The sequence below is a fragment of the Symphodus melops genome, assembly GCF_947650265.1.
Source record: "Symphodus melops genome assembly, chromosome: 8".
Taxonomy (NCBI): Eukaryota; Metazoa; Chordata; class Actinopteri; order Labriformes; family Labridae; genus Symphodus; species Symphodus melops.
Window position 1 is genome coordinate 6,899,259 of NC_136698.1, and position 17,788 is coordinate 6,917,046.

A 17,788-nucleotide genomic window follows, 5' to 3' on the forward strand; every position below is an offset into this window, starting at 1 on the left:
CTGGGCCTCCCTTTGACAGTCTGATTCCCAACTAGGATTAACCACCCTACAAGTCTGCAGCTTTGCAGTGTTCATAACAACCCACAAATGTGTTGGGTTGAGTCAACACTCCCGTCAGCATACGAGAGAACTACAAACAGAAAAGCTTCATCAGTGCTGGGACAATCATGTTCACTTTCATAACATGGAGCTACAGGAAATGCCATAGGCTCATTAAATTCAAAAGAGTTTTCCCATTGGGAGCATCAAAGTAACTGGAACAGTGTTTAAAACAAGTTTACAATTTGGACTGAATGAATTGTCCAGAATGAAAAACGTTGAGGCTCCAGGGAAAACTTGAAAATGTCAGGCTGTTCACCTTTTTAGATTGTGATGAAAGATTAAATGTCTGTACTTGAGGATATATAAGAGGGTTATTTAACACTCAACGAACAGCAAATTGTCTCAAAATCAACCCGCCGCTTTTCAAGACGATATCTCACTTTTACCAAACATGATGCTTAAGAAAGCTGAGGTAGCTACCAAATCAAATATGGATCATGGGTGACATAAATGGCAGACTAAATTCAATGGAAGTTTGTAAGTGTTGGATGGATAAAAAATGAACCCATCAAACATTTCTACAAACAAAAAAAAGTCAACTTCACAGTCAGTTAGATCTCTTCACAGATGTCCTGTTATTTGAGTCTTCAATCGATACGTTCACCTTTAAATCGATTGAACTTCTTTTTTGTCCCGAGTGTTGGTAAGCCTCCCACTACAACTCCAAACCTCAAAGTCCAATTGGATCAGGGATCCCACCGCAAAGATGATGTCGAAAAGAGTTGAGTAAGTGACCCACACACGTGCAGGCTCTCGTGAGTACAGGAAAAGCATGCACAAGGTTTGTTACATCGCATTACATCCGCCTAGCAATGATGTAAACATGATGTGCACCAACACCCTCATGAAGTAATCCCACTTGCAGGACGCCCAGGAAATTCCTACAAAATGGTTATTGTAAATTCCAGTAAGACATTGTACATCAAAGTTTAGATTTGTATACTTTAAAAACTGTAAAAATACATTTCTGGAAGTACATTATCATTCTGATTTCACTGAAGGTAATTGAAAGATTTGGGGGTCATCATTTGGAGGTCACAGTTCACTTACAGTTATATTTAGCTCAACCTGCTTTAAGCCAATTTGCTGTTTCTAGAAAGAAAAAAGATTTTCATCCAGATTACCAGCACAAACCATTCACCGCCCGCTCCCCTCCCTTTGACCTGAAATCAAGTTATTGCTTCAAGTTTTCTATCCTGTGAGTTATCCAGGGACAACCATGCTGGCCATGGCATGGGGCTTTAAAAAGCAGAGCTAACAAGGATTAGCATCCAATTTTAACACCTGACTGTAATCCCGCCCCCACACAGTCCATGCTAAGCCTGAGCTAGCCATGCTAATGTGAGAGAAGCAGTTTGCAGACTTTTTTTTTTTTTTTTGTTTGCTTCGCATCTGTTACCTAACACTTTGGCTCGTGATGAATGGAGTCAATGACAGGACAGCACACATGAGGGGGAAAGGGAGCAATAGATAGCTCTTAAACACCTTGAACAGTAACTATGTTTTGAATATACTTGCAGAGTTGGCATAAGCTAATTAGATAACATTGTGCATGACATGTTCTCTACACTGACACTGCCAAGAGCATGGTGAGAAAAGGATTCAGCCTGGTCATCATCGAAATGACAGCCTATACTGAGTAGTATGTCATATGCGTATCTGACAGACAGTGGTTTTCTTACAGCCGACTCCAGACTGACAAACAGACTGTTGACTTTTCCATGATAGGAGTCATTAATGATGCAATGAGCTTATTCAACTGTTAAAAAAAACTCCTCTTAAATGCTGATCTTCTGCAGACATACAACCAGCCAGTAATCACAGACCTTTATCTAACATGCATGGGCATGTAGTAATACACCTGAGTATGGAGGACAGGCAAAATAAGTCTAATATAAAAAGATACATTTGGTTTGCTTTCTGGATATTATATTTTTACTGCTACAGTTTCAAATGCAATCACAGGCTTAATAGTATATTCACAAAAACACTCATCATGTTTCACACGAGCAGAGCGAGCATCAGAAATGACACAAAATGTGGTTTAGGACAAGGACTAACACATGCAAAGTGTTAACCTGCTTTAAAAAGCACCAATACCAAAATGCTAGAAAGTGCCAACGATCTTAGAGCTGTCACTTCAATTCAAGACCCTTTCCTGCTTCTATGAACAACCTGTCTGAGAGCTGACTAACACACACGCAGGGCCGCATAAACAGAAGTCCTTTTAGTACACTGACAGACACACAAACATGCACCAGCACAACGACAGTCGACTAGCAGCTGATGGGATTCTTCCTGTTAAACAGACAAACTGATATGGTGTTCATTTTCTAAATGAACTGGAATAAACGGGCTTGAGTGAAACCATCACTGACATTTTTGGAATCATGACAAAAAAGTAACCATGTAGATAACCACAGGGTGCGAGCAAAAATGGCAGATCACTATTTCCAAATGTTCACTGTTACAATACAATGGCTATGTATTGCTGACTGTGAGAGCTTACATAACTCAAGGTTAATAAAATGAAGCTAAAGTCAACATATCTGGGGATGTCCTGGATAAAGAAAATGGCCTGTAGTTTTGAAAACACGATAACAGAAATGAAGAGGGACGAGGAGGAAGAGTTGTCATGTGAAACAGATGGATGGATGAGGGCTTTCGTGTGCCAGCTGCAGAGCTGTAGGGATTCATCCCTCCATCACTGGCCTTCCCCCCTCTGATGATGTCATCAATTAAAGGGACATAAAACTATAAGAGTCATGAAGCCTTCTTTCCTCTCAACACTCATCCCAAAATAGACAGATATGTCTGACCATGGGGTGTGTAAAACTGTACGCATGCACCCCCCCCCCCCCCCCCCAGCAGCACGAACCACAATCCACATGCGAGTGCTGAGTAAAAATGGCCATGAAGTGTGAGCAGAGTCATACAGCGCTGCAAGGATTTAAGCTTGTGTGTGTGAGTGTGCATGTTTTTTTAGAGAACACCATACAAAGAGAATGCATACTAGTGAGCCAGCTGGGCACATAAGCCTTCTTGCACAATAAATCCAAATAATCCTTTACGATGGGAAGCGGGAAATGGAAGGGGGGGGGGGGGGGGGGGGGGGGGTTGGGGGGGTTTAGACATTTGCGCACAAACACACTTAATGACAAAAGGTACAAACGGTTCAATTAGCCTTGCTATTGTGCTCCAGGGGAAGACATTCAGTGGCTATGCCCTTTTCCTAAGAATAACATGCAAGTCACTGGAATGTATGCTCTTAAAATAGCAGGGCAGCTTATGACATTTGAATGTCCCAAACACATATAGACATACACGCTGGCTCGCAGATAAAGCGTTGTAGGACAAGGACATAAAGGGGCTTTACCCCAAAATACAGCCACAGGAAGATATCATAATAAAAGAAAAAAAACCCAGCATACCTTCCATCATGGTTGCAGATTTGCATTCCTCTATCTCCAAGGAGCCTGAAATGAAAGCAGGGGTGGTGGGAGGGGGAGAGGAAAAGAAGCCCCCGGTTACCAGAGAGATACAGTAGAATTGATGGGCAGCAGAGCAGCCGAGTGCATGTGGCTAACGCCCTGGCTAACTGTGAGCCTCAAACGATCCCAGACGATGCTTGTCAACTATCCCAGAAGGGAGAGAAAAACAGAGAGAGAGAGAGAGATAGAGAGACAGAAAGAGGAGAGAGGAGGGGTAGGGGCCTGGCCGGGCTAGCTGCCGATCAGAGCTAGGGCTTAAGCCATGGATGCTGCTGCTACTGCGGCTCTAACCTACAGCCGAGGATGCTGAGAGGAGGGGGAGAATCTAACTGGAGGAAAAAAATAAATAACAGAAGCAGGGTAGAGAGAGGCAGAGAGGCGGAGAGACTGACAGAGAGGGAGGGTTCTGTGTGTGTGTGTGTGTGTGTGTGTGTGTTTAGTAAGGGGGTGGGTGGGAGTGTTGAGTAGGGGCGGAGGCAGTTTGCTGAGGTCACAGATGGCCTCAGCCAATCCGTGCAGCTCTTTGTGGAGTCACATGGCTTACAGCTTGAGTCTCCTGACACCCTGGCCCAAGAGAATGCTACATTAGTAACCTCTCTTGCTTGACAAATAATCCTACGTTACATACACAGAGATATGTTGACATATCCAAATAGGTGCACATAGATTGCCAAAATGTATGGACAGAGTAAATACAGAGGGTGCACAAATATTCTAAACACACATACACACAGCACATGCAGCCCTCTCCTTCATCCTACCTTATGTCAGTGCAGTGTGCCAAAGCTGCCCAGCGGTGAATGACATCAATTATTTGCTGGCAGCCAGAGTAGCATGCAGTTGTGATTCAAGTGACAACCCATGTTCAAAACAAACACTCACACACACAATCACCCACAACAGACTCAGTAATAACAGAAAAAAACAACACTGCAAAAAAAAGATTTCCCCTGCAGCCTCCTGCACAGTGACTAATCCTGTAGTAGCTGCCTGTGTGCCCCTGTTTGTGTCCCGCCCCTCTTGCAATAAGGTGTGGTTTCACTCTGCTCTCTCTCTCACTCTCTCCCCTCCTCTCCCCCATTCCCTCCCACCTTTCTCCTTCCCTCTCTGTCTCTCTCTCTCCCTCTGCCAGCCTCTTTCAGCCTCTGTCTTATTTCGTGTCAGTGCTTTCTAAACATACAGAGACGAGGATCGATCAGCGTGACGTTACTTGCAGCGCATGCTACAACTACAACTGGCAGGAAGGGTCAATGAGACAACATCCCCCCGAGAGGGGTGTGCACTTGTGTTTTGGTGTGTGTGTGTGTGTGTGTGTGTGTTGATTAATTTTCTAAGAAAGGGTGGAGAGAAGTGGAGGGAGAGAGGGGGTGAATGTTTATGTGCACAACACAGGAGCAGAGGAGAATGACAATTAGGAAAACGGAGCAAAAAATGACAAGAAAAAAAAAAAATCTCAGAAAATAAAAATGGAATTAATACAGCAAGTCATTTTAATGCGGTTTAACTATACAAATTGTGGTGGTCGTTGTAGTCTTTTTAGGGATAATAAGGGATGTTTCTCATAAAGTAAGTCAAAAGGAGGTAGAGTAAACAAATGACTTTAATTTAGTTTAAGTTGTTTTAAATCTAGTATTATTCAAAATATCATTTTTGTTTTGATCATTAATTTATGATTCCTTTTGTTAAATTAAGTATTTAGTCAGTTTCGTATCATCTAGATAAACTACAAAAGCAGACATAAAGGTACAATTATACTATCTTTACATCTATATCTTATAGAAAGTACATGAAATGATACAGTACACTGTTAGTCTGTTGACAATTACACACAGTCATAACACACAAAGGTCATTGTCTACAAATCTCCATACACTCTTTTCAAAAAAAAAAAAAGTTTGTTTTTTTAAGCTGGGAAGTCTTCAGTGTGGTATATTCTGCTAAGTCTGTGTCCAGAGACTGCACCTCAACTCAGAGCTTCCTGATGTAACATGTTCCAGAGGAAGAAATCTATGAACATCTCATTTCCTCTTCAACAACACCTGATTACTGCCTTCTTTCATTTTCTCTGAATAATATTCAGCTTCATAAAAAAAAAATCTTTATTTAAACACACCAAGAGAGCTTATCTGTAGTACTCTGATCAAATATTTGAACATTAGTCTGTGAGGTGCATCAGTTGTATTATTAAATATTCATATTCCATATTTGAGTGAGTGTGTATACTCTGTGTGTTTATGAGAAACAATGTGGCAACTCAAATCCTCTGGAGAAGCAAATGAGCATCTCTATCTCTCTCAATCTATTTCTCTATCTTCAGTCACGCTTCAAAAGAACCAGCTGCGTGCCTCTCCATGCCCAATGAATCCTCCCAAATCACTCCTAATCCCATGTGATGACAAAATCTCATTTTTCTCTGCTCTCATTTATCAACTCTTCTCCTTTACAGATTCTCACCCTGTGTTTTTGGTCAAGCTGCCTCAGTGTGGCTCAATCTGTCACTTCCCTCCTTTCATGCCTCTGTCTTGTCTCACCCGGCTCTTCTGTCTTAACACCCTGCAGATGCTCCCAAAGAGAGGTTCCCCACCCTCCCGCCCATTTTTAATCCCCTTCCCCCTTGCCGCCACCCTATCCCTCCAAAGCTGTTTTCAGAGACGTGCCTGCTGTCTGTCCATGTTTATTTTCCCTGCCTCCATTTCTTGTGATTACATATAATATTTTATGTTCTCTACATTTATCATGAACTCCCTTTTTTTTAACTTGTATTAGTCAAGTGCGACACAACTTGCATCTTCTCCTGCACTGCCATCTAGTGTTCAATCAGAATCATCTGTCAAATATGGTATTGTATTTTTCTATTATGCCATCAAGTTACTGTGAGAGACCTTCACTCACAAAGGGGCAACAAAGGGGGTGTCAAGCATGACGTGTGTGTGACAGAGGAGTGTTCCAGATTCACCTTCTTAGCACACACTCAGAGAGCACATGCAGACACATACTGCACACATTTTTGCATGTAAGCTAGCTAACTGTCATGACTACACATTATGGCAATAACATCCCAAACAAGGTGGATGTTGTATGTGATGGTTATTGATGAACTCAGCACACAAAATTTCTTCGACAGCTCACACACTCCAAACAAGACGCACACACCTTCTATTGCATCGTCACATGATACCAATCAGTTAGAATTGGGGGAAAAAAAAAGGAAAAAATGATAAGGACAACTTATATATTGCTGATTTTTTTTGAGGAATGCATTTAATCCAGGTTCTCACTCCTGAGGGCGGGATGCACGAAAAGAGGAAAAGAAAAGAGGTTTTACCAGCTGTACCTGCAATAATGCGAAACCAGCCTGTACACAGCTCCTCAGCCATTTACAGCTCCTTCCATGGAGCTCCTTGTGCTCCCCGAGCCAGACAGAGGGAAGAGACGGGAGACGACAACCCCACGACAAAGACGATTTGCTGGAAGAGAAAAGAAGGAGACGAGAAAGAGGAGGAATCAGAAATTCTTGTCCACTGAAGTGTTATAGAAAATATGACTCTATTCTGCGCTGGTGCCGGCAAATAATTTGACCACTGGCAGTTTACAAAGGCATGCAGAGCATCGCTAGGGAACACATCCTGCTGAGAATAGTAATGTGGCAGTGGAGACTATGAGTTCAGGCAAGTCAGGCTGTGAAGGTCAACACATCCTTTACTGCAGCAAAGTCAAACACACATTTGTTTTCATGTTTAAGTTGTGCATTTGAACAGAACACAAATGTCTGAAACACTCCATCTGCAGGTACTCTGTTAAACCTGCTATGTAGAAGTAATACAGATTATCACAACGTCAATTTGTTCTTCAATAAATATATCAGGACATTGGGTCTTTCCATAAAGACCCAAATGATGACATTGATTGTCTTGTAAGTTCCACAACCTAAACACGTAAAGTTTTCTGCTGTAAGGAAAACATTCACACAGGACGTATTCACACTAAAGGACATTGAATATGTGACACTCATTTAGTTTTATTTACTGAAACTGAGTTTTGATACCCCAAATAGTTGGCCAGTTATTTGCTATTTATCAATAATAAATTATTCATTGGACCTCCAGGATTTCTTCTGTAATTTTACTACTGAAGTTTACTAATCTCAATTTAGGAAGAACCTTATTCACATAGTTTGCATTTATGGCACAAAAAAAAACAAAGTCAAAGTTTAGTGAATTCAGTATTTCTTTAAGTAAGGAGGATAAACAGAAATGACATTCAGCAATGATAGGCTAGTCATCTGGATTAAAAATGGGCTTCCTAACAAGAACCAAAAAGGTATGCTCTTGGCGCCATCTGCTGTTTACTTTCATGTGGTGTGCTTTGCTGCAGTTGCTCCTCTGCTCCTGAGAACAGTACAGGGCCAGTTGGAATGGGGATCAGTAATAGCAAAATATTAAGTATGGAAAATGTGTATTTGTAATTGAGCAGGTTCCTCGTGCTTTTATTCGTGCTGCAACTGACCATCTTTGGGGGCTTATGTGGGATATAATAAACAAGCATAACTGCGAGCTGGACTGCGACTGTGACACCAGTCACACTTCACTGTCATAACCAAGCGCTTTCTTCACCCTCTCCAGTCCTTATCTCAGTGACATTAAAGCAGTCTCCATTGCATAAAGAAAGACAGCAAGTTCTATTCAGAAAAATTTGATTTCATAAAGATCCTAGTTTTACATACTGTACAGCTTAGATGGCAGAAAGAGGAGATGAGGGAGGATGTTTTCAAATGCAGTCGGTTCTGAAGAAAAATATCTTCTTCCATTATACCCACCTACATACCACCTGCTTCACTCTGACCCATTTTCTCCACCATAGCTCGTGCTTTTTCTTTGCCTGTTGGCTGCAGTATTGTTCTAATCTGACCTTTTTTTCCCAATAAGACCTCTCTGCATCTGTTAGTAATCTGTGAAATTAAATCAAAACCACTTACACATTGTAAAACAAACACATTGAAAAGGACATCTCTGTTACTGTATGAGTACAGTTAAGAAGGAAAAGCAGCTAACTGTTGTTGTCATCTGGCAAGTAAAGAACCACTGGGAGTAGAGGATGAAGGAAAGCGTTGCCTCTGAGACTCCCTGAGACGCTGACCATTCATCACATGTGTTCTAGTTCCATCCTCGATTACCCCATGAAACAAAACTGCAAACTTGCACATCCTGTGCTCTTCTTTGGCACCTGCAACACCATGTTTCAACACCTGTAAACGCTAACGTGACCTTTGGAATGTAGAATGTACATTTTTCATATCGACGTTTTCAAGGCATCGACAATCACCCGTTGATTCATTCACGTGCCATCAACTCATGGGCAGTACACAGACAGCGTGAAAAAGGTGCACAAGTCGGGTGAGTTCAACCAAAGCACTTCCAATGAGGTCCTCTCACTTACCGACGCATCTCATTTAATTTTTGCACCGTGTGATTTTTCTTCTGCTATCCCGCGTTACAACTGTAACACTGTACATGTCTCCGTTTGTGGGATGAATAAAGGATTGTCTCACTGAGGTGAGCCGGATGGTGACAGTAATTCAGGGAGAGCTCAGAGGCCAGTGGACATACATTTTTTTCTAGCTATCCAATCACATGGTACAAACAGCTTCACAGCTAGAAAACACTTAAACCGGCGAGAATGAAGTCATTCAATTGTTGTGTCACTTTTTACTTTACGCCGCCTGAGCAGAAATGAGTGCACTTCACTCGGCTTATGTGATCACAGAGCCATCATGAGGTTTCATAGTGAACTTTATCTTCCATTATGGACTTCCCCGGTCTCACGTTGCAACTGTCACGTCGGAGCGTACCAAGGCCTCAAGTGATTTCCTGCACACTGCTTGGGCAACATCCCTGCAAGCCTCCACCCTGCATCAGCTCTGCCAACCCGCCATAGTGCCCTGATGACGGAAGATGATTAGGCGGCAGTCGTTTAATGTACACAGAAGACAAACATCCCACATCCGATCAGGCAGCAGTGAATGCAGTCAAAGCAAAACAACGCACCCTCCACTCAGCAGCAGGGGGAAAGCATGCAAGGTGATAAGGCGTGGTAATGGCAGGGTGCCATGTCTCGGGCCTACGTGCCATTCAGCCATTCACACTCTGCCAGAGAGACGCACTCTTATACATCATTAGCCCACTTGCTGCACTGCCGGGGGGGGGGGGGGGGGGGGGGGTGCAGTACGCACATCCGAAGAAACACAAACACACTTCACTACGAAGTAAGGTTTTCTGTGTAATTAGCACCCACTGTCTAATTACCTGATGATGCTGACTGCCAGCTCATTTTGTTTGTTTAGTCTGCTGCTGCTTTGGGATACTAATATGTTGTCATCACTTTTAAGACCTACTGTATATCTCAAGATGGCTCTTTGCTTTAAAGCTTCTCTATGAAAATGTGTCAATAGGCTTATTAGCTAATAGACTTTTTCTCCTTAACCCTTGAAGAGCACCTGATTCCTCCAAACTGTTTGACCCAGTGCAGCACTCATACTCCCCCCCCCCTTTCCCCCTTAATGTTTTTAGTTTGTCATATTTTGAACTATAGATGTTAAATCTGGAGATGTATGTTAGGCAGGATCATTTCTAATCATGATAGGTGATTTGAAAGGAACACCACCCCTTGCATGTGGGCAAACTCATGGAAACTCTGGGTCGACTTTCACGTCTGGAACTGGCTTTGTGAGACGGCTTAGTAGGGTTTCTTACGTTAGGCTTAGTAGACCCAGACAACTGAAAGAGTCCCTGGACCGTGCATGCGTTCAACTGTCTTTGTATTGTCTCCAGAAGTCAAAGAGTGTGTGAGGGATATGGACAGTTCAAGTTGCCCAGCTGACTTTGATACAGGTTGATAATGATTGGAATGAAAGTTTGTTTTGAAACCACTCACTGTCGTCTTCACAAACGGAGCTTCAGACAAGTTGAAATAAGTTCATTACAAAGCTGATCGTTTGTTTAAAACAAGGTTTTGAATGACTGCATATACCACTGTGTCCCTGCCTTGAAGCACCAATATAATAACAAACACCATCCGGCTGGATTCACTGACCTAAAACCAAAGCCAGAGTCCCCTGTTACAAATCCTGCCCTCCAGCCTCATAGCCTGGTATGGAAAAGATGAGCTCATCCCTCTCTGATAATGGACTGGTTTGGTTTGTGGTCTCCCTAATGGTCTTCAGGATGTCAACATGGCTCCAATAAGTTCCTGTTACTCAAACCAATTACCATTTCCACACAAGAGCCGAGCCTAAACAAACAGGGCCCAAACTAGCTATACAATCAGCTTATATCTATAAACAGTGGGGAAGTTTTTCGGCTGCTCCCGAGAGAACCAGCCTTTGCTTGTAAAGCGAAGCGGAGATGACAGAATGGAGCCAAATGAGTTCACTGCAGGGAGTTTATAAGGGGTATTTTAAATACAACAGAAATAGCACGGGCGTGAGTTATGCTTTTATAAAAACAGCCTCTTTGGACTATTCAAAGTGATCTATATCTGATATGAACTTATATAAGCCTGATTTTAATTTCATTTGAAAATCGTGGCTCTGTTTAGCTGACAAATGAGCCTGAGAAAGAAGACGTTGAGCTAAATGGCGAGAGGTGAAGGTCACTAAAGGTGAGATCAGACAATAAAAAAAAAAAAAAAGAGTTGTGTCAGAACATTGAGAGGCAACATAATTGAACTCATTTCAGATGAAAATAAAATTGAGGAAAATGTGCCTACACTTGCTTGTGGATCATTTCTAAGTTGGCGGGACACCCACGAGATTGTTATTAATATAGGTTATGTGTGTGCATGAGGGAGAGTGTGTGTGTGTGTGTGTGTGTGTGTGTGTGTGTGTGTGTGTGTGTGTGTGTGTGTGTGTGTGTGTGTGTGTGTGTGTGTGTGTGTGTGTGTGTGTGTGTGTGTGTGTGCTGTGACGTGCTGGTAGGGGCCCAGATCAGCCTCCCAATGACGCATTTAATCCTTCACCCATAATTCATGAGGCTTCCTAAAATAGGAGTTTAAGATCTGCTCTTCCTGTCATCACTTGAGGGTAGCGAGAACACCAAACCTGCCTGTGACATAATATATACTGTAGTAGGTCAGGAGGCAGACTCAAAGTCATGAGAGGAAAAAGTTTTCATCGTGAGGTTAGGGAAACAAGCAGGGACAATGACATCAGGCTTTCTAACTGACCGTGAGCGGTGAACCACACAAAGAGCCAACATGAGCCACATCAGTTGAGCCAGCAGGTCAGACGTTCACTTACCCAATAACAACCTCCAACTACTACTACTACGTCTTTTTGGTCTTCTGTGCGTGTCAAAATATAAACAGGAAATACAATTCCCATGTTTATTACATGCATCACTCTCATAGACTCATAGACAACAGTAGTCCTACTCTGGCAGAAATGCCTTCAAGCTTTACATGGAGGATTGTTTTAATAATGATCTCTTGGATGAGAGAGCCAGTCTGGATGACAGTACATGTACTTTATTTGATATTTTTATTTGGTTTTGGATAAGTTAGCTTGTTGGTTTTGACAGATGAAGTTAAAAGTAAGTGTTTTGATTTCTTAGGGGAGGATGCAGCCACCGTGTTGTGGATAGCTCTTTTCTTTGTTTAAATCTGCACAGCCACATGTTTGTAAAAACAAAAACAAGTCATACCACATACACACTTTGGCCATGTTTCTTACATGTTAATTATGATTTTTTTCTGTAAAAGATGTTCAAGACATGAGCCTTTAAGTACAAGATATAAAACTGCAAACATATGCTGTATGTTGAAACTGTATACTTGCCAAAACGCATCACTCCATTAGGTTCAACTGTGAACTCTAATTGAATAGACTGCAAGGTGCAATTACGGTGTGTACTACTGCCTTTAAAGCCGTTCACAAGTGTGTACAAATCCTGGAGCAGACACATCAAAGGTCTATCCAGCATGCCTGATCTGATACACACAAATATACATCACGTGTGAACTACAGTATATGACTTGTATACTCGATGCCTCATTTCTTTTCATTATTTCCTAAATAATTCAGATCATTTTACGAGTGTTAAATAATGACGTAAATTTTCTTCCTAACAGAGAGCTCGTCATCAACATACGATAGATAGATAGATAGATAGATACTTTATTGATCCCGAGGGAAATTCAAGGCATCCAGTAGCAGTATACAGACAGGCAGGACACAAGACATTAGTACAAGTACAAGCAGCTCACCAAGACTCAGGACACTTAGCTTCACGATGAGAGGCCACAATGCTGAAGACACAACTCGACTGTTGGACCCATACATTATTCTTGGTTGCTGTTTATCACTGTGGGCTCTTTACTGACACTGGAACAAATGTTTTCAAGTGTGATGCTAATAATGGAGATCAGGGTTCAGCACAAAGAAAGAGGTCATTGGTTTTTTGACCTGGTTGACCTTGGTTCAGAACATGGAAACGCCATAGTACATGAGCACACACTGAAAAAGGTTTCTATAAGTTGTTGGGTATGTTTTGTTGTTTATCATTACATGGATTAGAATAACTAACACTACATGTTTGCCTTCATGATGTTTTGATTCGGGTTTTTGGACTCATGCTATCTACAACGGCAAACATCTGACCATAGGAAGACAGGATGTGTCAACAACTACGACATAAAACCTCTGATGTCATCTTCAAACACACAGACAATAACCTTTGTCAAACAACACACACCTTGATATGAAAAATCTAATGTTGGTATCAGCTGATTCGGGAATGCATAGCCCAACAACGTTCTGTGGTCAGGTCTTATTGCAAGCTACCGCTCCATGTCAACTACAACACACACACACACACACACACACACACACATTTCGGGTTGTATAACTTGATGTACTAAGACTGTGTGTGGCTATATCAAAACAGAAATGCTCTGTATGAATAAATAACATCACAACTGATGGTGGGACTGCCCAATAGTTGGTGTTTCCCAAGAACGCAGGAAATACTTTGCTCCTCCACATTAGAACGTACTGTGAGGCTTCCCCATGAACAATCAATTGGAAAAGCAGCATGAATGACTCACCCTCTCCCTGGAACAGCAACAACACTGTATTAAGCATGCAAGTCAGCCAAGGATACATTTGAGCTTCTTCATCAGTTTTCTGTGAGCTCAAACATTCAGGGGAGATTCTGAGAAAAACTAAATAATACACAGGAGGCGAACACGACGCACTGATTCATGTTCCTGACAAAAGGATTGTTTATGACTTTTACTCATTAAATCTACATATTTATGCTTTAGTCACACTTCTTATATATTAAATACTTAAATCAAGTCAGTTTAAAATCAGTCAAGTATTTCAATCTTGCATGTTAAATATGACTAACTGCATGTTAAATATCACTGATTGCATGTTTCCTCTCAACCACACTGGAACACAATAACTCCTGAATGTTTGACATTAAAACAATTGAATGTTCAATGTTTGAAACGTTTCTTGGGACCTGAGAGTCCTTAATTCTATCTGAAACAATCCTCAGTCAGATCAGCCATGGTCTGAATTAAGATTCACTATTAGCCTTAAAATCGTCAAAAAGGAAGAGTTAAAAAGACACTTTACAGCCCACACAGTGTGTGCTAATGAGGACATTTCTGCAGTTTTAGAATGGCTGTGTATGTGACTTCTGCGGAGTCTTCTAGTATGTTAATCTGTGGTTTTATCGTGGGTAAAACTTGTGTGACTGATGATTACAAGAAGGGGATGAAGTATAACAGGCTGAACCTAAAAAGAGTAGCTCAGTACAAGATTAATATGTAATACTGTGCACTATAAACATGAACTAGCTCATTTGAATCTGTGTAAACTGAACTTTCAACCGAGAATTTTTTAAATTTGAACTTGCACACAGCACTCCGTTTATACTGTTTTAACACATATAGTGAAGTGTTTGGGACCTGGCCAGTGCAGTCTACACTGATACAGAGCTGTCTTCATGGTGTACAGCCCAGAATCCATGGCCTGATAATGCTTCATGTCAGAGTTCTCACAGCGCAGGAAACAGAGAACAAAAATATTCCCAGGGTGAATTCCCAGCCAGGATCCAACTAAAACTGAAACCTAATTTCCCCTATGCCCCCCCCCAGACAGCTTTTCCCACATATCATGAAACTCTACTTGACCTCACCCTGATCTAACTCTCACGTGCAGTAGACCTCTGGGATATATTACTGTTGTCCATGTATTACCCACCAGTATAGACCTACGTCTAATATCTGCACTGTTTTTGTTTACTGTCAATAGCATAATACATTCTTACTACAGACAGAGCCTGCACAAACTCTCAGCTATAGCTGAAGTCTTTCTTTTATCAACCCATTCATGACTTAAACTCCTTAGAGCTAAGGATTCTTACTCAAGAAAAAAAGACAATTTATTCTATCTGGAGCCAAACTTGGGACTTTGCAAAGATGTAGAAAATTAGCAGAGTAGAAATCTGACATCTTCCCTAAAGCCAGTGAGATATCTTCAGATCATTCAAACTCTATTTACTTTGTTTTGACTTATCATGTAGCTAATGTTTGCTAATGTTAGCTAATGGTCACTATCGCAGTTTAAAGTTAAAACCGTTGCATTTATCTGACTCTGTTAACACATGATTTACTTATCAAAGATAGATACAACACTTACCACTAATTTGATAACTGTTGTGTTTGTCTTGCTGATTAAAATCATTTTTTTCTCAAAAGCAATTCGTCAAAAAAAAAAAAAAAACTTTTTTAAAAGCTCGCAGCTATAGTTACCATGGTTACCACGGACCATCAAAGATGCCAACCGGAAGTGACCAGAAAACTCTCCTTGCTCGGCCTGTACTCAGCAACAACAAAAAACTTTTTTTTATTATTATTATTATCTTTGGTCAGTGTATCTACAATAATGCTAGTTAATATTTTCATTCAAACAGCATAAGTGAATCCTTGTATTACTTTAAAAATATATTTTCAGACATTTTTGCCTAAAATCAGCTGCACCTTATCGTTATTTTGAAAGAAGTAGTGTATGTGCACCGACCGTTTTCGAGGCGATTTAACCATTACATATTTACTGATATTAATCTTTAAACAACTGCTGGCCTGGGGTTAAAATGCCATGTGTAATTAAGAGGCGTTTTGTGTCGCTTATTCTGTTTGCATGGTGATAGCTTAATCAATAAAAAAAGCCCAGGAAAATTGCCTAATTTCCGCTTCCAAACCACAACATTTTGTCTTCCACACTGTTGCATAACAGAAACAATTCGCGTCCCCCCGCGTTTGATTTTCGAAACGTTTGTTACAGCTGAAAGCAAACTTTTAGTGGAGCATGGAAAGTGTAGGCTACCTGGATCCGCGTGGTGATCCTCTTCTTCCCTTTACAGCATGTAAAACCTTTTCTTTTCTGAACGGCGCGTGTCTAACAGCAGGTGAATGAAGTCAGGCATGCCATGCATGTTCGACTGCGTCTGCGCCTCGAGGCTGGCTTTGTGTTTGTATCTTTGTCTGTCTGCGCAGAGGGAGAGGAACTGCTGAAACAACCTACTCTCTTTTACCCCTGATGACTTCTGACAAAAAAGTCTGATTGTATTATTCACTATTTAGAAAAGTAATGCATCTTGTGAGTAGTCGACCTCACATCATGTAATAAATATTATCTCATTACAAATAAAAATGTTTGGAAATGGCATGACTTTTCTAACTAAAGGTCTGATATCTAAAAGTGATGATGATGATGATGATGATAAACTGTTCACCAACATAATTTACAAAATAATAATTTTGGTCAATTGATTATTCAACTCTTTAAGTTTCAGTTGATCCAATTAATTAAGCAATGGTTTCAACCTTTTCTAATGTCTGGGACCTTACTTACAACTTGTGGCGCTATAGGCAATTATCAAGTTTCAACTTCGATAACGGTTACGATTTTTGCATTGCCTTGAATGTTTAAGTGTTTAACTTTGATAAACCCATATGAGGCAGATGTTTAATCAATGAGTAGGCTAATAAAGTTTAATAATCAGGATGCTAATACAACTAAAAAACTATTGTGATCATTATTATTATTTTTAATCAAGCAGCCCTGCTTAGAACTTGCTCTGATTGTAAACATGGAGATGTTATCCTAGAGAAATGTCTAGAAATGTTGTCTCAGTATTCAAATCTTGCACAGTTGCTATGGCAACCACATGACAGTGGGAAGACCTGCCGGTGTCTGTGATAAGATGTAAAAGGAAAAAACCTTGTCAAAATCCAAATTCAGTCTTCTGTCTGCCCCTCTCTCTTGTGCTTGTATTCTCCCTCTGCACGTGTACTCACTCACTCCCACACTCTTGCATGAACAGACCCTGATCAATTTGTTTTGGTAACATTGCCTGTAGGGACGGTTAAGGTCGCTCAATATTCCTACCTTCAGTTTAAGTTTATTTTTTCTTTCTACTCAGAACTCCATAAAGGCCCAAAGCCTATGTCACAAAACTCATTGCCCACTGCACTCCAGTCTCTTGATTTAATTAGTTTGAAATAAAGACTATTCTTAAATTCTAAAAAGTTCATATTGATAGTTATATTAAGTTAAAAAGCAGCTCCACCTTCACAACATTACTGGCCTTACAGATCAGTTTGTTTAGTCTGTTGGTATCAGCTACCTTCAGTTTACTGACTCAGTACACAACAGCAAAAAGTATAGAACTGGCCACCAGAGACTCAGCAGAGGATAAAACATCCTCAGCATTGTCCTGTACTTGTTAAAGGACCTCATGGATTCCTCAGGAATTAGAGGTTTGAGTCCCTTCTTGTAGATGGCCTCAGTGTTCTTTGACTGATCTAATTTATTATCCAAGTCCACTCCAAAGAATTTGTAGTCCACAACGATATCCACACGGACCCCCGAAACAAAGGCAGGGGTCATGAGAGCCTTTTTTCCTTCACAGCTCCACGATCATTTCTTTTGTCATTGTCACATTGAACTCCAGATGGTTCTGCTAACAGAATATTTGTTTTTGTATTAGATTCTCAAAATCGTCTTCTTTGAGTGAAAGTTGATCAGATTTTCAACTCCTCCTGGAAAGATGTGTGTTCATATAAATACATTAGGTTTGACAAACAGATGTCTCCGGGGTAACTCTGCTGGCAAAAACATCCCATTT

At 41.0% G+C, this 17,788-nt stretch overlaps 1 protein-coding gene across 9 annotated transcripts in view; it reads right to left on the reverse strand.

Moving 5' to 3' along the window:
- sgip1a (SH3GL interacting endocytic adaptor 1a) overlaps window positions 1-16,109 on the reverse strand; it is a 65,919-nt gene extending 49,810 nt beyond the window's left edge. For 5 of the 9 annotated variants that reach the window (XM_079350851.1, XM_079350850.1, XM_079350855.1 and 2 more), the window contains exons 1-3: window positions 15,298-15,416; window positions 6,928-7,060; window positions 3,534-3,578 (exon numbers count right to left, since the gene is read on the reverse strand). In XM_079350851.1, the coding sequence (XP_079206977.1) occupies window positions 3,534-3,578; window positions 6,928-6,970 (88 nt within the window). In that variant the 5' untranslated portion in view covers window positions 6,971-7,060; window positions 15,298-15,416. The other 4 variants (XM_079350848.1, XM_079350849.1, XM_079350854.1 and 1 more) reach the window with 4 other exon arrangements.
- Window positions 16,110-17,788: the final 1,679 nt, after the last annotated feature.